Here is a 26,786-nt window from a genome sequence, read left to right on the forward strand (position 1 = left end):
TCAGAAAAATAAGCAAGCCAGAAGACAATGAAGCAGTATGTTTCAAGTTCTGGGGAAAAATTATCAAATTAGAATTCCATATTAGTGAAAAAAATATTTTTAAAATAAAGGCAAAATGAAGACTTTTTCAGACATACAACCTTAAACAATTCATCCCTAGAATTACACGACAAGAAATGTTAACAGACGTCCTTCAAGCAGAAGGAAAAAACACCAAATGAAAAGCTGATCTACACCAAGGAAAGAGGAGTACCAGAAATGGTTGCCATATGGCTAAATATACAGAACTACTATTATTTATATCATTTTTTAAAGTTCATGGTTTAAAGAAAAAAATAATTTGTTGTGTGGTTTACAACATATGTAGAAGAAAAATGTATGATAACAACAGCACAAAGGCCAGAAAGGGAGAAATATAAGTATACTGTTATTAGATCCTTAAACTATATGTGAACACCTGGTACCCTATCACTTGCAGATAAACTGTGAAAAAGATATATACTGTAAATACCAAAGCACTCACCAAAATCACACACAAAAAAGCAATATAACTAATAAGGCAACAAAAAATATAAAATGCAATCATTAAAAAAAAATACTTAATCCAAAAGAAAGCAGGACATGAGAAGAAAGGTAACAGAAAAAACAAATAGGAAAAAAATGCACATTAGAACACTTAAACAAAAACTTATACATATCAATCATTACATTAAATGCACATGGCCTGACCATCCTCATTATGAGGCAAAGATTACCAGAATGGGGAAAAAAAAAAAACATTTTAAACATAAAGATCTAATAAGTTAAAAGTAAGTGATAGAAAACACATATATATATGCTAACAAACTAATCAAAAGAAGTCTGTAGTAGCTATATTGATATCAAGCAGAGTAGATTTTAGAGCAAAATATATTCTCAGAGATTTTTTTTAAAAAGTAATTTCATGACAAAGGAGTCAATTCATCAAGAGGGCATAGTAATTCTAAATATATATGTGCATCATAACAGAGCTTTAAAATACATAAAGCAAAAACTAGTAGAACTACAAAAAGAAATACACAATTATAGTTGAAGATTTTAACAGCCTTTTCTCAATAGTTGACAGAACAGACAGCAAATCATCAATAATACAGTGTTAATATAGAACAACACTATTATGGGGGACTGCTCCTTGTGGTTTCAGGAATTGTAGCCCAAGCCATGAGCGAGGTCCCCATGGGGGGCCTCTAAGTCTCAACAGAAAACTGGAAGGCTGAGGCAGACAGGACCAAAGGCCACTCACAGAGTTCCCATGGGAATTGGGCTTAAAGCATACATATTATGCTTTAGAGCTTGCTATGCTTTTCTTATCTCTTAGTTAATTATAAACAATCTGTAGCAAAGAATGTATGAAACCTTGCACTTAATGCCAGTGTGGCATCAAAATGTTTAATAGACCCTAACACAGACTGGTCACTGTGCTCTCTGTATTGATATCTATATTCAGTAACTGTCAACTGTAATCCAAGCACCTAAAAGCTAATTGATGATTTATGGATTTTGACTTTGTATCTTCCATGCATACCTTTCTCAATAAAAGGCATGAGGAATGGAGGTCTTGCACATTCTCCACTAGAGGGAACAGCCACCTCCTTTTTTCCCCAAAGTACAGTGTCCTGAATAAATCTATTCCACCATGGTCCTGAAACCTGTGCTGGACAGAGAAGTTTCCAACTGAGCCAGGGCGTTGGAGGCAGCTCAGCCTCACACTATCTACTACCAACTTGACCTAATTGACATTTGTAGCCACTCTATCCAACAGAAACAGCATACAGTAATGCATTGTTTAATAACAGATAGATATGTTCTGAAAAATGCTTCATTAGGCAATTTCATCATTGTACAAATATCATAGAACACACTTACACAAACCCAAACAGTATATAGCCTACTATACGCTCAAGCTGTATGGTATAATATGGCCTATTGGTACTAGGCTACAAACCTGTACATCATGTTACTATACTGAATACTGTAGGCAATTGTAACACAATAGTAAGTATTTGTATATCTAAACATAGAAAGAGTACAAGAAAAATACAGTATAAAAGATAAAAAATGGTACACCTGTACAGGGCACTTACCATGAATGGAGATTATAGGACTGAAGTTGCTCTGGGTGAGTCAGTGAGTGAGTGGTGAATAATGTGAAGGCCTAGGACATTACAGCAGACTTTATAAACACTGTTCCAAAAGCCCTCTCCCTACTTCCTTCCGAAGCAGTCAGTGCTGCTCCATGAACAGGGATGTGGGCTGAACTGACTGGAAATATCAAGGAGAAACTGGCTGGGTAAGGCATAGGTCAGCATAATAGTAACTGTCAGAGGGAAGTAAAAGGTGGCCTGAAGATCAGTAGGAATAAGAAATCAAGATGATGAAATAAAGGAACATAAAGCATTGTCATGGCAATGTGGTGCTGCCTACTGTATGTTGGAACAGTGGTTAGATTAAGGAACTTTGTGGTATTTTAAAAGAAGTGTTTAACATGGAGAGGGTGTAGAATTGAGGATTCAATATTTCCACTTTGGTACCTTGTTTTTGGTTCCATTTACCCTATCTAACACAAAGAGCTCTCCCTGGCACTGAACTGATAAAAGGAATAAAACTTCTCTACGCTTTATATAATTAAACCTGAAAATATTTCCGAAGTTCAGGGATGGGCAGCTCCACACTACCACATAAGCTTTTAATAAAGTGCCAGCGACACTAAATACTTTTTAAGATAGCTACTATAAACCTGTGCCTTTGTACAGGGTCTTAGTTCCTCAACAAAGAATTTACAGAATATCAAGCTAAATCTAAGAGGGCTATGGTGCCCTCTGAGTGCATAATGCTGGGGGAACTACCTCCTCTGTGCTGAAACAGGTCAGTGGCTGACTGATGGGGATATACTCTGTTCACTCAAAATTGAGGTTCTGAGAGTGAGATGGAATCTGTTGGCCAGTGCAACAGATATTGTTCCCGTCAAAGAAAAGAAATTCCTCCTGAACCACATAAGCTTCCATTTCTTACAGAAAATTCATCTCCATTATAATATTATAAGACCATCATTGTATATGTGATCCATCGTTGACCAAAACATAATTATGTGGCACATGACTATACTCTTTTCTTTTTTTTTTTTTTTTTTTTTTGCATGTCCGGCTACAAACCATTCTTAGTGCCCACTGTTCTGGGCACTGAGCGTAGAAATAGCCACTCCCTCTCTGCCCTGACGTCACAGGCGCGGCACGGCAGCCTCGTCTGTGGTGCCAGCAGGTCCGGCACCTGCAGGGCAGCGACTATACTCTTTTCAAGTGAACATAAAACAGATGATAGGCTGAGACAAAAAAAAAAAACAAGTCTCAATACATTTAAGAAGATTCAAATAATACAAAGTATATTTTCTGGCCATAATAGAATTAATTAAAAATCAGCAACAGAAGCACATAGGAAAAATCTCCAAATGTTGGGAGATGAAATAATATACATCTAAATAATCCAGAGTTTAAAGGGAAATTAGAAAGTATTTTTAAATAAATTTAAAAAATTTAAAAACGTCAAATTATGATATGCAACTAAAATAGTAATTACAGGAAATCTTATAACACTAAACACCTACAAAAGAAGATAGGTCTAAAAACCATGATTTCAGCTTCCACCTAAAGAAACTGAAAGCAAAGAGCAAATAAAACCCAATGTAAACAGAATAAAAGAAATAATAAAGATCAGAGAGAAAACAAATGAAATAGAAAATACAAAAATAATAGAGAAAAACTGGTTCTTTGAGAAGATCAATAATATTGGTAGACCCCCTAGTCAGACTTATCAGAAAAAAAAGAAGATACAAAATATTAATATAAGGGATGAGAGAAATGACATAAATTCAAATTGTAAAAACATTAAAAATATAATAAGGGCATTTTATGAATAACTTTAGGCCAGATAATTTTATGTTTGATGACATAGACAGAGTCCTTGAAAAACTACAAAATTATCACAGCTCACTCAACAAGAAATAGGTAACTATTTTTTTGCTACAATTTTGTTAAGAATTTTTTCATCTATGCTCATGAGGAATATTAGTCTGTTGTTTCTCTTTTTAAAAAAATTAAAATTTTAATTAAAGAAAAATCTTCTACAAAAAAATACACCATGCCAAGATGTTTCAACCTGTAAATTCTACAAAACACTTAAGAGAGAAATATCAGTTCTACACAAATTTGTCCATAAAATTTAAGAGAAGGGAATACTTCTCATATAAGACCAGAACTATACTGATACCAAAACCAGGCAAAGACACTATAAGAAAAAAAAAAAAAAAATACTATAGACTGATATCCTTAAAGGAAATTGATGTAAATACTTTTAACAAAATTTTAGTAAACCGAACCCAACAATATATATAAAAAAAATAAAACATCATGACCAAGTAAGATTTATCCCAGGAAAGTAAGGTGACTTAACATTAAAAAATCAATGTATTCCACTAAACAGATTTTAAAACAAACCAAAGAAGAAGAAATTAAAACCTTATATAAGCATTTCAATACATGTAGAAAAAGCATTTGACAAAATCCATAATCCATTACGAATAAAAACCTTTAGCTAACTAGAAATAGAAGGGTTCTTCCTCAACCTGATAAACACTATCTATAAAAACCAAACAAACTATAACTAACATCATGCTTTCCTCTTAAGATCAGCAATACAGCAAAGATACATGCTTTCACTATTTCTAGCTAGTGTAATAAGGTAAGAAAAAGAAAAGGAATCAAGATTAGAAAGAAAGAATTAGAACTGTCTTTATTCACAGACAATTTGATAGTCTGTGTAGAAAATACTATGGAATCTATAAAAAAGCTATTAGAATAAGTGAGTTTAGCAATATTATAGAATATAAGGTCAATATACAAAATCAACTGTTTTTCTATATATATAAGTAATGAACAATTGGACATCGTTTTTTAAAATATCATTTATAATTTGATCAAAAATAAAAAATAATTAGATGTATATTTAACAAAAAAATGTGCAAAACCTATATACTGAACACTATAAAACATTGCTGAGAGAAACTAAAGATCTAAATAAATGGAGAAATATACTGTGCTCATATAATAAATTGGGTAATATCAGAAGAGAGGAGTCCTGGCTCAGTGGATTGAGTGCTGGCCTGAAAGCCAAAAGGCCACCAGTTCAATTCCCAGTCACAGCACATTTGGGTTGCGGGCCAGGCTCCTGATTGGGGCATAAAAGAAGCAACCAATAGATGTATCTCTTGCACATTGATGTTTCTCTCCCTCTCTTTCTGCCTCCCTTCCCCCCTCTCTAAAAGTAAATAAATAAAATATTTTTTAAAAAGTAGAGAAGACTGAAGAGTACATAGTGGAAGAATAACCTAGAATTTAGTTAATGATTTTTGTCCTATAAGAACAGTAACAACAAGAATAAAGAATTACACATTCAAACTTTATGAGGTATAACTCCACAATCTCTCAAAAGTGAAAGAGAATTTTTTGCAGGAGATACTCTGAACTAAACAACAACACAAAAGAAGGCACTAAGAAGAAACTTGGAGGATAAAATAAATAAGATGTGATGTCTGCCTTTGTAAAACAAGGCAGGATGAACCTAAGAGTGAGATGCTCAGCAATGGAGATTTACATGAGGAGCACTTAGAAGCCTTTGAAACAAAATGATGCCTTGTTGGAACAGGCCTTATAACACAAGGATACAAGGTTTTCAAATTGACTAGGACAAAAAACTTTAAAGCATTCAAGATAGTCTTTAGGGTAAAAATATTATATTAATATTTTAAAGAATAAGAAAAGAGATTTGCCTTATAAATAATCAGAAACCTAAAGGCTTTTGCCAACTGAAAAAGAACAAATTATGTCAAAATTATAGCTATTGGTAAATTAAATTTAGGTCTAAAAAAAGTTCTTAGTATTACAAATCAAGTACATTTTTTGATTTTATCACATAAGTTAGTTGTTTATTTGTATTAACAACATTTCATCATTATCATCAAAAAATGAACTTTAATATAGAAATTAAGCATTGTATCTTATGAAATTTTCAACTTACATAAGCATGCCAAATTAGATTTTGAAAGCATTTAAGCCAACTTAACTTTTGCTGGAATATTTTACTTCTACATATTTAAAATGAAAATATCCATAAAGGATTCTGAACATACAAAATAACAGATTTCATAAAAATATCTTAAATCCTTTACATCCTTAGTAAACTTTAAAATAATGCATCTCCATATTCATGCTGTTAAGGATAACAGTAATTAATACAAACATCAAGAACAATCATTGTAGGAATACTGGTCATTTTTATACAGCTTGGCAAATTATCAAGTACCTGCTGGTTATTAATTTTGAAACATATGGGAGCCCTGTGGTAATACACATTAAATTGATTGTCTTCCACAAGTACGGCATAATGAAAAAAATGAATTATTAATCTTCTCTATAAGAAATCACTTAACTCACTCATATTTTTGGCAGTGTACAACTTAAATACAAAGTCTTTTATACAGAAAGTAATGAAAAACTTTAGTAAAATATGTTCTATTGAAATGATCACAAAATTTAGGCCATTATTCCTTCTAACCCCATTCTTACATGTGCAATACAGTTATTACTTTATGTAAGTTGCTAAACTTTTATTTCATTAAAACTAGATTCACAAATGTATATAATACATGGATTCTCACAAAAAAACATTATTTCACTAAACAACTAAGAACTTAACAAACCATGGGTATCTCAAATCAGTCAGAAAGCAACTGAAATATGAATAATTTTCAATCAATTTATTTTTTCTCGATTTCACCAAATATATAGCTACTTTAAAGGACATCATCATATGTCAAGTTTATTTTTTCAATAATTGTTTTAAAAATTATGATTTGTATACATTTCATTTGCAGCCAGATTTCTTAATGTTTATAAATTAATAGTTTTCTAGTTTTCTAAAATTGAATGCTGCTTTTCTCAAGGAAGAGCAGGGAAAACAATCTACTGTAATATTAACATTGAGATTGTTTATTGATTTTATTACATAAGTGCCCTGAATACCTGATCCAACTACTTACTAGCCTTAAACATTACAAATTATGTTAGTAATTAGTCATAAAAACACCAAAATAATCTAAGTTAGAATTAAATATCCTAAGATAAGATAATTTAAAATCATATTCAAGAACCTGACATGGAAATCTACATAAAATATTGTGATCTGCTAAAGCAGTGAACTTCCAAGTCCCAAAAAAACCCCAAAAGAAAATTGCAGGGTATTATAATCTATTATGGTCCAAAAATGGGATCTTCCTCCAGTGATTTGCCACACTAAAAGAGGAGAATTCAAAGGAATGAAATAGTAGGAAATTAGTATGTTAATTTAATAGGACTTTATGCTAACCTCTCTGTCAGAAAATACTTAGGTTTTTTGGCTTAAAAATAGACGACTTTCTTCAAAGACAACATACAGATGGCCAACAGACATATGAAAAGATGCTCAATGTCACTAATCATCAGAGAAATGCAAATTTAAAACCACAATGAGATCATCTCACACCTGTCAGAATGGCTATCATCAATAAATCAACAAACAAGTGCTGGCAAGGATGTAGAGAAAAGAGAACCCTAGTGCACTGTTGATGGGAATGCAGACTGGTGCAGCCACTGTGGAAAGCAGTATGGAGATACCTCAAAACATTAAAAATGGATCTGCCTTTTGACCCAGCAATCCCACTTCTAGGAAAATATCTGAAGAAACCCAAAATACTAATTTGAAAGAACATAAGCACCCCTGTGGTTCACTGCGGCATTATTTACAGTCTCCAAGATAAGGAAGCAGCTCCAGTGTCCATTAGTAGATGAGTGGATAAAACAACTGTGGGACATTTACACAATGGAATACTACTTGGTTGTAAAAAAGAAGAAAATTTTACCCTTTACAACAGTAAGAATGGACCTGGAGAACATTATGCTAAGTGAAATAAGTCAATCAGAGAAAGACAAATACCATATGATTTCACTTATATGTGAATCTAATGAACAAATTGAAACAATAAAATAGAGACAGACTCATAGATAGAGAGCAGGATGACAACTATTGGTAGGGATAGATTAGGGAGTGGAGGAATCAAGCAAAAAGGAAAAAGGTCTCATGGACAACAATGTGGTGATTTGCAGCAGAGAGGGGGGTGTAAGGGGGTTAAATGGTAATGGAAAATATACCATTAAAAAAATTTTTTTAAAGAAGACTTTAATACCAGTCTATATTAACAACAGAATTGTATACCACAATGAAGGAATATTCTTCCTGAAATATATTAAGTTACTTTCATGTTTAAAAATATGTGAAGGGTATAGCAAAAAGCATACTTTTAAAAAATCATAAATATATACCAAAAGTGTTCTCTTTTATCCCCATTTTATAAAATCTGGAGCCATTCCAAAACTGAATATAAAAAGATATACTATACTGTTGACTACAGAATACTAAAAAATTTTATTGCCATTTAAACAAAGAAGCCATAACAGTTAAATGAGCTTAAGAAATAGGTTTCAGTAACACAAGGTGCCAGCTGTAAAGAGTTATGGCTAATTGAATATGGAACTCCTCCTTAATCAGATAACTGCTCTGCTATTTCCAAATGAAATGCCATTTCCATACTGTCTGAAAATGGTCCATTTTATTGGTAACCAGAGAAAACAACATAAACTGTAAATAAGATTAAGTGCTCTGTTTACCCATTCCAGGAACTGAAGTAGCAGGGGATCCAAGGCGTCTCGGTAACACATTTGATGATAGGGCTGGAGAAGCAGTTCTTTCTGGGGGTCCACCAGGGGCTGAAGTGTCCTTTGCTTGCCCAGGAGATACTGGAACTTGTGGAGGAGGGCCCTGGCTAGAGCTTGCTCGTGTTGGAGAAAGGTTTCTTTGAGCTACAGTTCGCTGACGAATCTCTGAGAAGAATAAGAAGTATATATTATATTTAATATTCAATATACCACATCAGCCAATATCACAAGTATTACTTACATTTAATAAAGTTTTGTGCCCCCAGAAGGCATCTGTAGGGCCAATCTGCTTGTAATAAAAAATCTATAAAATGTAACATTGAAAACTCTATTTCTGAAACTACAAATCAACTGCATATATTTACATAACAAGACTTGATCTCGCTCTATTTATTGATATCACCTTTCAAAATAAATTAAAATAAAATCATCATCCAATTATGTGTCATGTCTTTTACAGTAATCCTCCTAATATATGATAAAGAAAAGAAAGTTTATCAGAATTAGTGAAAATGCTAATGAAAATTGCAGATTTGTTTTTCAAGATAAAAATGGTAACTCTAAGAAATGATTGAATAAGTATATTCTGGAATTATCAAATAATTTATGAGGTAATTAATATAAGCAGTCATAGAAATGCTAAGAAAGTATTCTTTACTATTAGGTACCATGCCCATTCTCCATCATACGATTGCTCTCTTTTTTAGTAAATTTCTTTTTGCCAAGGAAAACTTCCACTCAGCATAATGTATCATCATAAATAAATCTTATATTTAATTGCAGAAATTACAAGAGTTTCTGTAATGGGTTGGCAAATATGCCACATCCAGGCTGCTGCCTCTTTTTGTAGTTTTATTGAAACACAATAATGCTCTTGTGTTTACATACTGTCCATGGTTGCTTTAAAAAAGAGTTGAGTAGTTGCAACAGAGACCATATGGCTCTCAAAGCCATTTACTATCTGGCCCTTTACAGAAAATTTTATGATCCCCTAACTCAATAACATAAAATTCAATTCTATCATTCCCCATTCCCACCAAACCTTACTTGAATGTTGATGGTAACATCTCAAGTAAAGAAGCACTTATAGCTTTTTTAATTCTACATATCACACAGAATTATTACAAATCTTGAAATAGTAGGCCAAAACTAAAGAAGTTAAATTTTAATTGGCATGACTGGTAAAAATGCACACTTTCACAAGCAAAATACTTTTAGATTTGGACTTTATTTGACAGTTAAAGATTTTCATGGAAAGTTCATTACAATCAAAAGTACAGCTCTAGCATCAGATTTCAGTTTACTACAATCTAATCTGCTAATTAAGAACCTTGGCCCTGTGGGTCAGAAAGGTTTGGTTAGAATCCTGGCTGTTGCTATATTACCTCAGGTGGGTTAACTTCACTAAGTCTATTCTTAACTCATACGATTATTATGAAGAATTAATACAATAATACCTGTAAATTGAAAGTTAACATTTATTGAATAAATATTGTTTTATATGACTGCATTTTCACACAATTAAGTATTTTCAAATGACCAGTTAGCTGTAATTACTGGGACCAACTAATTTCCCATTGATTCTTAATGTAGTCTCTAACCTTAGCCACTACAATAATAAATTACAAGCATATCATTATATAAATAGAGCCGTCTTTATATTTGGCTATTTTCATGCAATTTGTATAGAAAATTTTATATTTTTCCTGGACTAATTGTATCCTAATATCTCCTGCAAATTAGCTGGTCACTTAATAATCACAAGGAATATGATAACAAGGAACACCTTAAAAGGTAGTTACACATTAGGAAAGCCATCAAATGTTACAAAAGGTACAGAGATCAATAAAATCATATTGATATGTTCTTTAAATTAATTTTAAAAAACAAGGCATCAAATATTAGATGACTTTCAGCTAAGACATAACAAAAAATGACATTTTCTTCCAGATAAAGTTTAACATTTATTAGAATATATTAAAAGCAGCTTTTATATTTTCCCTTCTGGAAGAGACTTGAGAGACTTGAAACTGCTTCTGCTGAACGTGCATTTACCCTATGAAAATTAACCAAAGCACACTTTTAACAGCACTCATGTGCTACTGAAATGTGGGGTTTTTAACTAACTAGTAAGCAAAGAACATCATGTCTAGCATTCCATAAAAGACTTGGTGGAATAACTTCTAAATTTAAATTTAGGCAGACAAGGCAGGGGGGATGGTACAGAAAAGGAGAGAGAAAGGAGGAAAAGCAGGTAACAAAGACAGTATGGTGATTACCACAGGGAAGAGGGATGGGGGGAGAGAGTAGAGGGTAAAGTGGGGATAAACGGTGAGGGAAGGATATTTGACTTGGGGTGGTGAATATACAATATACAGAAGATGTATTATAGAAATGTACATTTAAAACCTATATAATTTCATTAACCAATGTCACTCCAATAAATTCAAATTTTAACAGTTACAATATCAATAGTTAAAAATAACTATCAATGTAATCTAAATTTATATATGGAAGTGTTATGAAGTATTGTGGTATTAGTCTCGGTTTAAAATATCTATGATTTCTCAACTTTTAACCACTTGACACTCATAATCACTCCAAAAAGGTTCTAGTACTCACCAAAGTACATAGTCATATTGGTTATTTTCAACATTTCTTCCATTTAAATATAAAATAATATCATCCCCCCATAATATTTACCAAGCATTCCACATCAATCTTGTATAACATAAGGAGTATTCCATAAAGTCAATTCATTTTTTAAAAACTTTATTAATTTTTTTTTAGAGAGAGGGGAAGGGAGGGAGAGAAACATCAATCAGTTGCCTCTCGCATGCACCCCAACTAAGGACCTAGCCTGCAACCAGGCATCTCTCCTGACGAGGAGACCTTTTGTTTTGTGGGACAATACTCAACCAACTGAGCCATGCCAGTCAGGGCCCCATAAGGTCAACTCTTGAATGGAGGATGTTTTAACATCCCTATCAATGACCAATCAATAATTTGATAAAAAATCACATTAATTGAATATAAGGACATGTTTACATTTTTTAATCCAAAATAATGCAAATTAAATAAAAATATGATTAAAAACTACCATATTATAATTTAAAAAAGGAAGAAAAGTGTAAAATAATGATAAAACAGGATAGTTGCTAAAGCATAAACTCCAGGATCAAAATGGTTTGATTTAAACTTTAGCTCCACCCCATTTATTAGATGTGCATGCAGCCTTTTCTAAGTTGCTAACATCTCTCAGTTCAGCTTTCTCATGATGAGAATACTTAGTTCTTATGGTTTTTGTAAAGATTAAATGAGATCATCAATGCAAAGAGCTTAGCACAGAAAAATTACTTAATAAGCAATAACTAGTAGAAGTAGTATACATCTAAAGGTTCCAGAGATTGCAATAAGGCAATAGCTAAGCAACCTAGAATTTCTAAATCAATTATTAAAATAAAATACAGATATTAATTTACAAATTAAATGTTTTCCTAAAGTTATTTGTGAACTTATTTAAATGCTTAAATTCACAATTAATGTAAAAACTTAAATCTATAACCCCAGCTTGTTAATAAATAATTCTTAAAATAAATGTGCTACAATACAAATAATTTCCTCTTAATTTTCATATTTTTAAAAACTATTTTTATTTATTTATTTTTAGAGAGAGGGAAAGGGAAGCAGAAAGAGGGAGATAATCATTAATGTATGAGAGATACATTGATCGGTTGCCTCTCGCAAACCTCCAACTAAGGACCTGGCCTGCAACCCAGGCATGTGCCCCAACTGGGAACCAAACCAGTGATCTTTTGGTTGACAGGCTGGTGCTCAATCCACTGAGCCACACCAGCCAAGATAATTTTTCAGATTTTTAAATACTGCCTTTATACATACTGGTAGAAAGTTTTGTGTTTGTTTTGGTATTAAGCTGTAGTAGGAAGAACACCATACAATAATTAGGAGGCATGGATTTTTCATCCTAGCTGATAGCACCTGTGAACTAAAATGTCTTGTCCAGTCTGGGTTTCAAATTTCTTTAAAAAGTGTTGGTAGAACTAAAAATACAGTGGTACCTCAGTACTTGTTGTTAATTCGTTCCGAAACTCGTGACAAGTGCTGAAAGTGTGCTGAAACCCACGAGTACCAAGCAAACAATGAGTGATGAAGCATTTTCTCCTGAGGGGTGGTATCGTGACTCCTATAAGTTGTAGCAAGTGCAATGAGTCCCAAGCAAGCACCGAGTGCGGGAACATTTTTTTCTCGTCAAATGCAACAAGTACAGAGTTTGATGAGTTCTGAAGCCAATGAGTACCAAGTTATAACTGCACAATCTTCATTATTTTCCTTAGTACAGGTCAGGCTTTCTGAACTATTGTGTCTGTCCTAAGCTTCATAAGAAAAAATTTCAATAAATTATAGTAATAAGAAAAAAATCTTCATGCATATGTGGAAGCTTAAGTTTAGGGTAAATCTGGCTCTTTATAAGTATGATTGAGGTGTAATTAGGTGGGGTATGGGTATATGTCTTTAGGAGAATTTCTATTTTTCAATTTATATAAATATAATTTCTTTAAATAACCAAAATAATAAACACCATGCATCTGACATCTCTTCCTTTTACTTTCAAAATTTTCTCAAGTCTACATTCACTAAATCATCTTCTTCACATCCTACTCATACCAAGCTCCTTTAAGTACAGCTTCTGCCCTACTTCTTTACTGAAATTATTTCTTTAATAGTTGATGGCTTTTTATTAACAGAAATTACTCCATAACATTGTCCTTTCCATAGAGGCAAAGCTTTTTGAAAAAAGATAAAGAAGATTCTCAATATTTCACTTCCCAACACAGCACAATCTGGTTTTTGTGCTCCTTTGTAGCTACTACAGTATCACCCACCACTGAAAGTACCATTGCTTTGGTTAATCGCCATTATTGTTATTATCAGAGCTCCTCTTTATCAAATCTCTGTTATCTGCTAGGAACTATACCAGGTGCTTTGTGTGAGCTTACTAATTTATGTAATATTTAGACCAACTCCTTGCACTTTTCAAAAGAAACCAAAGCTCAGAAGCTAAGTAACCCAGGATTCAAATCTCAGTTTTCATGACAACAATACCCTTGTTCTTTTATATAACCTTTCAGATGCAATGGCCTCGTTTGTCTTTTACTTACTTGACTATTTGCAGACTATGACAGTGGATGCCATCTCTACTACACTTCAACTTTTTAGATGCCAATTTAGTTCTGCTTTTAACTCTGCTTATTTCTTCTGTCTTTTTCCTGGGCTCCTTTCTCCATCTGTCTTTATATATTAATGTTCTCTGTGGTTCTGCCACAGATCCTCTTATTCTATTTTCTCTCCCTGGACAACTTCACTCAATCCCATAGTTTCAATAACTGTCACCTATACTTCCCAATGATTCCTAATCTGTATTACAATCTCAACTTTTCTTCTGAGCTCCATATGAAATAATCAACTGCCTATAAACCACACCATCTGAATGTAATTCCCACTTAATAGGTCCAAAAGCAGATTTATTATCTTTTACCCAAACCCACTACTCCAATTCTTATGTTCCTTATCTTGCTTAAAACACTCAAACAAAAAACTTAGGCAATACTTTGACACCTATCTCACCCACTCCCACTTTTCCAAATCTGATTGCCTGCCATCAAGTCCTATCAATCTACTCTTACTCTCCTCCTTTTTCAATTCCTTTGCTACAACTGTGTCTAGAGAAGGCCTTTATCTCTTACCTATGTTAGATGATATCTTAACTGATGTCCATGTCTTCAGCCTTGCTCTCTCTAATCCATTCTCCAAGTTAAAAAAAAAGTATTCTTTCTAAAACACAAACTTGATCTAAAATGCAAAGCCTCCAGTGGCTTTCCATATTGCCTATATGATAAAGTCCCAATCTCCATAATGTTACGTACAGAATCCTTCATAATTATCCCTCCCTCACCAAAACTCTACTGCTCTCTTTCAGGCATGTGGCGCTATTTGTAGTGCCTCTAGGTACCAAGTTGTTTCTCTCTTCTTGTCTTTGCATGTGAAGTAGACCTGAAGAGCACTTATTTTTAAGTGTATTCTCAAAGCAAATTGTTACTAAATTTTTTAGTGCACTGTGATTCATGCTTACCTTCACTGTGGTCCTTAGCATGCTAAGATTATATACATGTGCATACCTCTTTTTAAACCAAGAGCTAAGGGGCAAAAACTGCATTTTTGTAATCCAAGGTTACAGCAAGGTAATTGGCACAGAGTATGAGCTTAATAAATGTCTAAGAAAAAAATTTACTTTTCTCCTGCATTTTAATATCAAATTTCAAACTGCCTACTACCCAACTTACATGGTGTAGTAGGTAGAATAATGGCCTCCCAAACATGTCCACTTCCTCATCCCCAAAACCTATAAATATGTTATGTTACTTGCAAGAAGAATTAAGGTCACAGATGAAATTAAGATTGTTAATCAACTGAATTTGTATTGCCAGCTGCACTGAGAATTTCAGCCTAACTTCAGGAGACCAAAAAAAGGTATCTTCAAGCAGAAAACTTGCTAATTATACCACTTGCCTTTAGTTGAGTCTTTTTGTTGTTCTGCTTTTGAAATTAAGAATACATTTTACTTTATAGTTCTTTATCTCAACATTTACTTTTTCCCATCACCTTAATTTCTTTCTGCTCTGGTTTGTCTACTACCTTTCTCAACTTTAATCCACCTGAGCCTTACAGTTCACCAAAGTCCCATTTGGTATATTACTATTTTATAACATTTAAACAAAATTCATGAATTCAAAAAATGTTTCCTTTTATTTTCTTCAGCTCAACATATTATGAGTAAGGTACTATGAGTGAGGCAATACTGAATGAGATTCAGCGCTGCATACAGAGGTGGCAAGCAAAGACAATACAAAATTATGAAATACATGCATGCAAAGTAAGTGCCATAAAAAAGGAGCCAACAAAGTACCATGGAGAGTTCAAGAAGGGGGAGATTAAACTCCGTGATGAGATGAAGAAAAGGTGCACAAAAATGGTGGCACTTAAGAGGAACACTGAAAGTGGATGGTGATAGAAACGCTTTTGTTAACTGTATTTGAGGTACATGTGGCAGTTTTATTTTTTTTTTTTTTTAACTGAGGGAGCTGAGTTAATTACTATGCTCAATACCTCACTCACCCCAGCTTCCTGTCACATTGCCCTGGGTCTTTCTTTAAATAGTCTCGGATCTCGTTTTTTGTTTTTTGTTTTTTTAGTATATTTTATTGATTATGCTGTTACAGTAGTCCCAATTCTTTTTGTTGCCCTTTGCCCCCCTCTGCCCAGCACCTCTCTTCCCCCCAGCAATCCCACCCCTCACTTAGTTCATGTCCATGGATCGTGCATATAAGTTCTTTGGCTTCACCCTTTCCTATATTATTCTTAACTTCCCCTTCTCTATATTTTTACCAACTAATTATGCTTCTTAATCCCTGCACCACTTCCCCATTTCTCCCCCTTCCCCCTACCAGCTGATAACCCTCCAAATGACCCCAATATCTATGATTCTATTCCTATTCTGTTTTGCTTAGTTGGATTTTGTTTTTATTTTTTAGATTTAGTTGTTGATAGTTGTGAGTTTTTTGTCATTTTAGTGTTCATAGTTTTTATCTTCTTTTTCTTAAGTAAGTCCCTTTGACATTTCACATAATAATAGCTTGGTGATGAACTCCTTTAGCTTTACCTTGTCTGGGAAGCACTTTATCTGCCCTTCCATTCTAAATGATAGCTTTGCTGGATAGAGTAATCCTGGTTGTAAGGTCCTTTCTTTTCATCACCTTGAATACTTCTTGCCAGTCCCTTCTTGCCTGCAAAGCTTCCTTTGAGAAATCAGTGCACCCCTTTGTAGGAAACTCTCTGCTTTTCTGTTGCTGCTTTTAAGATTCTCTATCTTTCACCTTTGGCATTTTAATTATGAGGTGTCTTGGTGTGGTCCTCTTTTGGTCTAGCTTGTTTGGGATTTTCTGTGCTTCCTGAACTTGTATGTCTATTTCCTCACCAAATTTGGGGAGTTTTCCTTCATTATCTTCTCACATAAGTTTTCAGTTTCTTGCTCTTCCTCTTCTCCTTCTGGCTTCCTTATGGTTCAGATGTTGGCATGTTTAAAGTTTTCCCAGAGGTTCCTAAGCCTCTGCTCATTTTTTTCAATTCTTGTTTCCTCATTCTGTACTAGCTGACTGTTTTTTTCTTCCTTATGTTCCAAATCATTGATTTGAACCCCAGTCTTTTTCCCTTCACCATTGGCTTTCTATGGATTTTTCTTCCTTTCATTTAGCATCGTCTTCACATCTTCCCTTATGCGTTTGCTGTACTTAAGCATATCTGTCAAGCCTGTGAGTATCTTCGTCACCAGTGTTTTGAACTCTGAGTCTGTTAGGTTGGCTATCTCCTCATCACTTAGTTCTCCCACTGGAACCTTGATCTCTTCCCTCTTTTGGGCTAAATTTCTCTGTCTCCTCATCTTGACAGGCTCCTGTGTTTGTTTGCTTCTGTATCTTAGGTAGAGCTGTCCCACCTGTTACCTTGTACAGGGCGAGCCTTAGGTCACATGTGGCAGTTTTAAAATAAGAATCCAAAATTCTTTGATTTGCCTGCCATCAATTGGAGGAATGAGGATGTATACGTCCCCTCCCTTGAATCTGTGCTCTGTTATTCTTTGCCAACAAAAATATAAGTGTGCCAGTTCATAGGACTACTTTCTGTTTCTTGAGCTGCTTACTCTTAGAACCCAGAGCAATCCCAAGTGACCCCATTAGAGAGATCCATATGGAAATGAACCAAGATCCAGCAGCAACTTGTCAGACTGGTACGCCATCTTGGTAATAGGTCCTCCAGCCCCAATCAGGTAGCTCCAACCAATATGAAGCAGGGATGAACTGATTCTACCAAACCTTGCCAAAATTACAAATTCATGAACAAAACGAATGTTGTTTTAAGCCACTAAGTTTTGAGGTGTTTTTTATGTAACAGATAACAAACAGTATAAATATGACACTTAAGAATACTCAAAAGAGTGAATTTATTATTTCATAGGGTGTTTACCATATTTTCATAATCAAATGTACATCCCCTGAAAAACAGCAAAATACAAAGTACTATTAGATTTGCTATCAAAAAAAAAAATTAATGATTTCTACTTTAATCTTCCATATATGCCATGGAGCACAAGTGAATAAACTCTAAAACCTACTTAAATAAGAAGTTGTAATCTATTTGCTAGAGCCATTAAATTTTTCTGCAATACTTATTGATTTCAAATTTAGCTGTGGCAGGATACAACTGACTTTTCCTTTGTTAATTTCATTAGTAGAGATGCAGTGTTATGCACAAACATAAAAGAAAATGTGTAAGTGGCTTCCTTTTAAAACAAATATAGAAGGATCTGTTAAGAATTTATTTTAGCTATCGGATGACATCCTCCAATAAACTTATCAGCCTCTCTACTTCAATAATTCACTCCTATTTATGGTCATAATCTACTACTACATCCTTGCCATTAAGGACAACTGCATGACTCTCAAGTTCAATCATCCCCTTCTCAAACCACACTTAACTTCCCACCTATTTTGTAAAGGATCAGACAGTAAATATTTTACATTTGTTGACCATATATGGTTTCTGTTGCATATTCTTACCCTTCTTTGTTATTTTTTTAGCACACTTTAAAAATATAAAACCAAATCTAAGCTCAAGAGCCATATAAAGGAGACTGTGGTCCAGATTTGCAGGCTGTAGTTTACAGACCCTTATATTACTACCAGCACCTTCTGACTGTATATGATCTCCCTCTTGTGTCCTTATTTCCCTCATGGTCATCTTAGATTTCATAATACAGTATTATAATCACTCCCTTGTATGCAACCTACCCCTTTATCTCTTTACCCATTCCAATAGTCAAAATCTCAGCCAACTTTCTGCCTACTCCATGCCTGGTACCCATACAGCTAAACACAACTGGAAAAAACACACCATTAAATTCATGACCATTAACTTTAAGTGGATGTTAGTATCCCCTGGCATTCCTACATTTCCTAATCCATTTACTCTCTTACTTTCCTAGAGAATTACTTTATACCTTCTCTTCAAAACTCCAACACTTGTCCTGACCAGCAGGTCGCTGATTCGATTCCAAGTCAGGTCAAGACTTCCGGTCAAATGGAGGCAATAGGCAAACACAGCTTACCTCCTCAGACAACCACAGCAAAAATTACAACTAAACTACAGCACAACTATCACCCAGAATTGGCAGAAAAGCGAACTGTATAGAAGTCCAACAACCAAGGAATTAAAGAAGTCACATTCATCCAGGCCAGTGTTCGAAAGTCTGTGGAAGTGCCTGCCATTTTTGACCCATTTGAAAATGAGGAATCAGAAAGCTAGAAGTGAACAAACTAGAATTGATGGATATGATGTTGACAAAAACCACTAAGGAACTGAATAAAATATAATGAAATTGTTTAATAGAGCCAGTGAACAATGATGCTTTTTTGGAACTTCTGGCAGTCTATCAAATTAAAAATGAAACAGAAAAGCATCTCAAAAAGCATTTTTAGACTACCAGTCAAGACAGAGGTATAGGTAAACATGGCTCACCTCCTTGCATAACCACAGCAAAGATTACAACTAGACTACAAAAGAAATATCGCTCAGAATAGTCAGAAAATAAAGCTGTATGGAAATTACACAACCAAGGAATTAAAGAAGCAACATTCATCCAGACAGGTAGGAGGGGCAGAGAGGTGTGGAGATGAGGAATGGGTGGTCCCACACCCATGTGTGGTTGTTAAAAATCAGGAGGGATATCTTGGGATCGAGGGATCCCAACCCCACACCCGACCACCCAGCCCAGGGTTCCAGTGCCAGGAAGATACGGCCCATACTTCTGGCTGTAAAAACCTATGGGGGTTGGGACAGTGGAAGAAACTGCAGTTCTCAGGAGTCTCCTCTTTAAAAAGCCCAAAACAGTCCTAAGACTTATGCGGACTTACTTCTTCTAGGCTGTAGCACCGGGACAGTAGCTGGAAGGGCACCAGCAGCATACAGGGAAAAACTGAAGTGTCTGGCATCAGAGCGAGTGCTGAGGGACAGCTTCCTCCCACACAAAACTCCAGAGGCCAGGCAGTGGCATTACCTGCTTTCAGAGCCCTCACACAGAGCCACAGAGCATAGAGCAGCAACACCACATCATAGACTCCATCAACCTGATTCACATAGGTTGCCCTACCCTGGCAGTTACTTAAGGCTCCTTCCCACCCAACTTACTGGTGCGCTTTTCTACCATAAGCCACATCCTACTAAGACAACAAGTCAAAGCAGGAAATGATTCAGGAATTAAGAAGCATAGTAGGAGGGTACAGAATAGACAAGAAGATATTAAGAATAGTACAGGAAAGGGTAAGTCAAAGAACTTATATGCACGACCCACGAACATGAACGAAGGGGGGGTGGGACTGCGGGAGGAAGGAGGGGTACTGGGCGGAGGGAGCAAAGGGAAAAGAAATTGGGACAACAGTAACAGCATAATCAATAAAACATACAAAAAAAAAAAAAGTGATGAAAAGCAAGGACCTACAACCAAGACTACTCTATCCAGCAAAGCTATCATTTAGAATGGAAGGGCAGGTAAAGTGCTTCCCAGACAAGGTAAAGCTATAGGAGCTCATCATCACCAAGCCATTATTATATGAAATTTTAAAAGGATTTATCTAAGAAAAAGAATAAAATCAAAACTATGAACATTAAAATGGCAATAAATTCACAACTATCAACAATTGAATCTAAAAAACAAATTAAACAAGCAGGCCAAACAGAAACAGAATCATAGATATGGAGATCATTTCAAAGGTTATCAGTTGGGATGGAGAAGGGGGAGAACAGGGGAAAAAATGCAGGGATTAAGTACAAACTGGTACGTACAGAATAGACATGGGGATGCTAAGAACAGTATAGGAAGATGGAGTAGCAAAAGAGCTTAGACGAATGACCCATGGACATGAACCAAGAGGGCAATTGCGGAGGCAATGTGGGGTACTGGGTGGAGGGGGGCAAAGGGGGAAAATTGGGACAACTGTAGCAGAATAATCAATAAAATATATTTTTAAAAAACTCCAACATCTTCCCCATCCACATTCCCATTAAGAAAATACAGAAGAAAATTCCCACCACTTACTGATATCTATTCATGTTCTCTGTCTTTCCTCCTCATTATAAAGGAACTGTGCACACTCCTATCAAAAGCCACTCTTCCACCTGTACTGTAAATCCCGTCCCTCCTTGCCTCCTCAAGGACAGTTCTCCAACAACTGTCTCCACTCCCTCCTTAATCATCAATTATTCTGTGTCTTCCAGGTCATTCCCAGTAACACACAAATATGCTCTCATTTCTTTCTACAGCATGTTCACCCATAAATGCAAATGCTTCTGCCTCAAGCTACACATTTTTCCACTTCCTTTTATTCAAAAAGATAGTTTCTTCAAATTGTCTCCAATTTCTCTACCGTGATACTTTCTTAAACCCACCTTAATCAGGCTTTTGCCCATTTTTACAGCAAAAACTGTTCTTTTCAGGGTCACCAAGGACCTCAACATTGCTAAAAAATCAATGGTAAATTCTTGACCCTAACTTACTTTGGCAGCAGTTTTTGTCACAGATGATCACTACCTTGGAACACTCTCTTCAATTAGCATCCAGGACTCCATACTCTCCTGGGTTCCTATCTCACTGACCACTTCTTTTCAGTTTCTTTTTCTAATTCCTCTTCATTAGTCCCAACCTCTTTATGTTAACATGCCCTCAGGTGGCCTTGGTCCTTTTCCTTCTCCACATTTATATCCTTTGTAACCTCATCTAGTCTCATGGTTTTAATACCATCTACATACTGATGAAAACTAAATTGATATGTGCAGCCCAGATAATCCCTGTTTGCTAGATTCATATTCAACTGCTTCCTTAATATCCTTTATTAGGGATGTCTGCCTAATAGGCATCTCAAGCATGCATGTCCAAAATTAACTCTGCTCTTCACCACCTCACCTCCAAACAGTAGTTCATTACAATAGACCTGGAATAGCCAGGAATACTGAGACAATACACTCCAGAAGAAAAAAAAAATTTTTTTTAAAGGTTATCAGCTTCTCAAGGTCAAAAAACATGATCATCTATTTATTCTCCATGGTGTCTGCACATGAGTTATTCTTTTTAATGAACATTTTTTTTATATATAGCTAAGTGTTAATTCTCTCAAAAAGAATATTGAAAAGCAGTGCCACAGGAATCTAAAGCACAGAGACCATCAATGATTTTCCTATAATTATGACATAACATCAGAAGAAAAAAAATTTTATATGAATATCAAAGCTTCTAAAGAAAGATAAGTTTAGCTTCTTGAAGGAACTTATGTCACCTAAATATTAATACTTAAGAATGTCAGTAAAAGAGATGATGCATCTGTATTTATTCAGTAAGAGAGAAAAAACAGATTTTTAAAAAAGTAATTGCTAGCAACAGCTTTCTTCAAAATACCACATTTAAAAAATATATTCACTAAGATTATTTAAAAAATATTTTTGAGCCCTGGCTAAGTGGCTTAGTTGTTGGAATGCCATCTCTTACACCAAAAGGTTGCGGCTTTGATTCCCGGTCAGGGCACATACCTAGGTTGTGGTTTCGTTCCCCAATCATGGTATATGGAAGACAACCAATCCATGTTTCTCTCTCTCTCTCTCTCTATCTCTCTTCACTTCCCTCCTTCCCTCCTCTCTCTAAAATCAATGATCATATGCTCAGGTGCGGATTTTAAAAAACTATTTTTTAAAAATTAGTCTCAGTTAAACAAAACACTATAAAAATTATAGAAACCTAGCTTATAGCCCAATAATGGTTTTTATAATTACTACAAAGAAGTATAAATTATAGAAAAATTTGACTGTGAAAGTAGGAGTTTCATGGCAAGTATCTATGCCTAATTTCTATTAACCATGTGTAAACTTTCACATTTATCAAAAGAGCAGGCTAATATTTCTTAAAACCAAAATCCTATTTATAGACTATGGGAGAAGGTGGGATTCTTGTCACATAGCTCTGCTATTAAAAAACCTAAAACTATTATGGTTTATTTAGTACCCACAGTCTTTGTGGACATTTATAAAAGAATTTACTTTTCAAAGTTCTAAATGTCATCCTAACTTTATAAACCAGCTACAATTCTGATGATTTATAATAGATGTTAAATTTTTTTTAAAGATATATTCTATAGTGCAACAAAAGCCTTACACACTATATTATTATATTCTAAAGAAGAGAACAAAGAGGGAAGCCAATGCAAACTCAAAAATATCTGTTTACATGCCAGTCTCAGGAAAACTTTATGTAACCACTTAAAATAATGACTTTTTAAAATTTAGATAACAATCAATAACATAACAGTGAAGATTTCACTAATAATCTGGCAATATAACCTCCAAAAGAGTTAGTTATTATATAGCAGTAATTCATTTTTCTCACTTCTAAATAATTTTATTCTCTTTCTAAATAAGAATTATTTTAGAAGGAACTTCAAATTTGATTAAAAAATCTTCATTAAATTACCTCAAAAGTAAATTATAAAAATGTATGAATTTTTCTTAACAACAGATATTCCAAGAAAGACACTTAAAGGAAAAAAAATCTTACAAAATATTGGTGAAATTACTTAAGTTTCAAAACATTAAAGCCAATTGTACATTTAGTCTCAACAAATAACATTTTTATTGATCAACATAATCCTGTTAAATCAAAATGAAATAAATCTATTGCCATCATCCCAAGTCATATCCCAAATTACCAAATAAAAATTAACATAAAAGCATTTTACATAAGTTTTTATACACCTCTACCACACTTTTGAACTCACTTGGGTAAATATGGATCTTTCCAACAGCAGCAGCAGTTTCTACAAAGTTATTTACCTTGTCCAGGTCTTGCAGTTACAGCTGCTCCAGCAGATGGCGGCTCAAACTCCTGTCAATTACAATGATGTTATTACAGTGACCTAACAATGTGCAATTTATAATAAAATAGCAGTGATATCACAACCTTACCTTTGCTTTCTTTGAGTCTGGATCAAACCTTTCAAGAATTAATTTCGCCGTTTTATAAGTTTCTTTTTCCATGACTTCTTCAAGCTGAGAACAAAAATTACCATAAATTGCCACATTTTAAAACACCCACTACTTATTTCATAAGTCCTATTCAAAAAGTGTTCAAGCATAAGGCTTAATATAAATAGCACATAATATATCCAGACAGCATGAAAGACTTCCTACATTCAAATAATTAAAATCCAGATTTTAAAATGACTTCTAACCTCTAATATGTTGCTTGTACTGAACAGCTTTACTGTAAGGAAATACCAAATATTGCTAATTGTTTACATATAATGAGGAGAATAATTACATGCACCAACTTCAATAATGGAATGTGCAAAAATCTATCAGCCATCATTATTGGAAGTTATTAGACATGACAAGCAAATGACAGGCAATTCCTCAGATTTATTTCCTCATAGCACTTAATGCTATTAATTTAAAGAAGGTCGTTAGCAAGAGCTTTACAAAATAAAATCTCTGTGCCAATTAACTGCTGTCAGCATCGATTTTAGATTATTTATTAGCAGGAGCAATTAGCTTGCTGCAAATGCAATGAACACTCACTAACTGGGAGAACAGCCATGGAATTTGCTCAAATGACTTCAAAAGCTGAAGCTCCCCCTTTTCTACTTAGATTCAAACAACTTTAAAGGGAAAAAGCATAAACATAGCAAGAATTAAAGTAAAATTTTTACTGAGTTCTATGCTCACACTAGAGACTGTAATTAAAACACTTCACTATTATAGCATTTTATTTACAATGCACTCAAGTCACTTTATGGCTTAATACATGGGTTTAATTTTAAAAGTAATCACAAGTACCAGTTTAGCAGTTATGGCCTAATATCAGAAAAAGTTTACCTTTAGTACAAGACAGTCATATTTATGACAAATAGTCAATGTGTACAATAGAATGCTTTTACAAAATAATTGGAATGGGACCGTTTCCTTCTCGGTGACCACGAATAGCCACTTGGATTCATTAAATGTCATATTCCAAAGAACATTTTTCTTAAAACGCAACAAAGAACACACTTACCAAGTTAAAAATATGCTGCCACAATAACAGTTAACAGATTTTTCATTAAAAACTCAATTTAACATTTAAGAAGCTAAGTGCTTAGATAAATGACTTATTAATCCTGGTTTAGTAAAATTTAGTAAAACTAAAACATTTTCCTAATTATTTCAAAAATTCTCAGGCAAGCAAATTGAATCTTCTGATGTAAAGGAAATGCTTATAAGTAACATCACTTTAGAACTGGGGAAAAATAGAATGAGGGGGAAGAGGGAGGATACGAGGGGGGACCCCCCATAAAAAACAGAATTATCTTCTGAAGGGCGGGCTCCTTGCAGTACAGGCTTCCCCCACTAGGTGAGTGTTCTAGGAACCCAGCTGTATCAGTGTACCAGCTGGTGTTGTGAGAGGCAGTGTTTTTCGGCTTCAGTAAATTCGTTTTGAAGACTCTTGCAACATGTTTGCCTATTTCATGAAGGGTGATTTATGAGCGCACCTGCCCACACCACGCTGAGTGTTCAGCAGTTTTTGACCAAAAATGGCTTGACCCCTGTGCCCCACCCTCCCTATTCACCCCATCTCTTCCCCAAGTGACATTTTTTATTTCTCTGGATGAAAAAATTCCTCAAAGAGAAATGTTTTGCCAATGTGGAAGAGGTGAAACAAAAAACAGCAGATGCACTAAAAGGCATCAAAACTGATGAGTTCAAAAACTATTTGAGCAGTTTTGATACATGTATTGCGTCAAATAGAGTACACTGAAGGTGACTGAAGTTTAAACATGTAAGAATAAATACACAATTTTTAATAAATTCTGTTTTGAGGAGTCCCCCCTCATATATGATAGAATATATCACCAAGTCAACATAATCTACATGGAATAGCAAAGAACTGAATTCTTGATATCTACAAATTAATTTTTGATGATTTTTAATAGTATATTTACTGTATTTTTTCCCATTACCATTTATCTCCCCTATACTCTCTTCTACCTGCACTCTCCCCTGCCCCACAATCACTACACTGTTGTCCATGTCCATGAGTTTTCTTTTTTGCTTGACCCCTCCCAACCTCCAAAAGTGAAATAAGCCAGTCAGAGAAAGACAACTACGATATGATTTCACTCATATGTGGAATCTAATGAACAAACTGAACTTGCAAGCAAAACAGAGACAGACTCATTGAAAGTGAGCAGGTTGACAGCTCGGTGGCGGGGGGTGGTGGGCAGTAATTTTTGATGTTTTACACCAGTGTTGTGGCAACTAAACTTTATGTGGTGATAGAAACAGTTTATATCTGCACAATACAATAGCCACTAAGTCACGTGCAATAAATGAGCACTTAAAATGTTGCTTGTACAACTGAGAAATTGAACTGTAATTTTATTCCATTTTAAATAATGTAAATTTTAAAAGCTTCATGGAATTAGTGGCTACTGATTTGGACAGGACAGTTCTAAGCTAAGACTACTGCTAGGTTTAAAAGATTATTAGATAAACTGTGATCTTTAAAACAACACATAAAATGCAAAACCAAAATACCACATCATCAAATGATTCTACTATTTCCTGGTACATCATACAACAAATATTCGTGTTTATGTCCATAGACCTGTAAAGTATCTTAAATAAAATCAATTTTAAAAGCACTAAATGATATAAGTCCATTGTGCTTTTCTTTTGCATTTACTTCTAGTCGAAACTTTTTACTTAATAGCTTAACACACTTACGTATACATTTTAAGTGAA

The 26,786-nt window shown here is 34.4% G+C and overlaps 1 protein-coding gene and 1 non-coding gene across 5 annotated transcripts in view; both read right to left on the reverse strand.

Annotated features, from left to right (window-relative positions):
- LNPK (lunapark, ER junction formation factor) overlaps positions 1 to 26,786 on the reverse strand; it is a 77,674-nt gene that overhangs the window by 14,019 nt on the left and 36,869 nt on the right. For all 4 annotated transcript variants that reach the window (XM_090280860.1, XM_090280868.1, XM_090280876.1 and 1 more), the window contains 3 exons: positions 23,973 to 24,056; positions 23,841 to 23,892; positions 8,793 to 9,005 (listed from right to left, as the gene is read on the reverse strand). In XM_090280860.1, coding sequence (XP_090136986.1) covers positions 8,793 to 9,005; positions 23,841 to 23,892; positions 23,973 to 24,056 — 349 coding nt within the window. The remainder of the gene's footprint in view (positions 1 to 8,792; positions 9,006 to 23,840; positions 23,893 to 23,972; positions 24,057 to 26,786) is intronic.
- LOC150022268 (small nucleolar RNA SNORA43) lies at positions 3,174 to 3,307 on the reverse strand. Its single transcript, XR_016513705.1, has one exon. It is a non-coding gene; the product is annotated as a small nucleolar RNA SNORA43 (small nucleolar RNA).

This window comes from Furipterus horrens, unplaced genomic scaffold, assembly GCF_987537825.1.
Source record: "Furipterus horrens unplaced genomic scaffold, mFurHor1.1.pri manual_scaffold_1, whole genome shotgun sequence".
Classification (NCBI taxonomy): Eukaryota; Metazoa; Chordata; class Mammalia; order Chiroptera; family Furipteridae; genus Furipterus; species Furipterus horrens.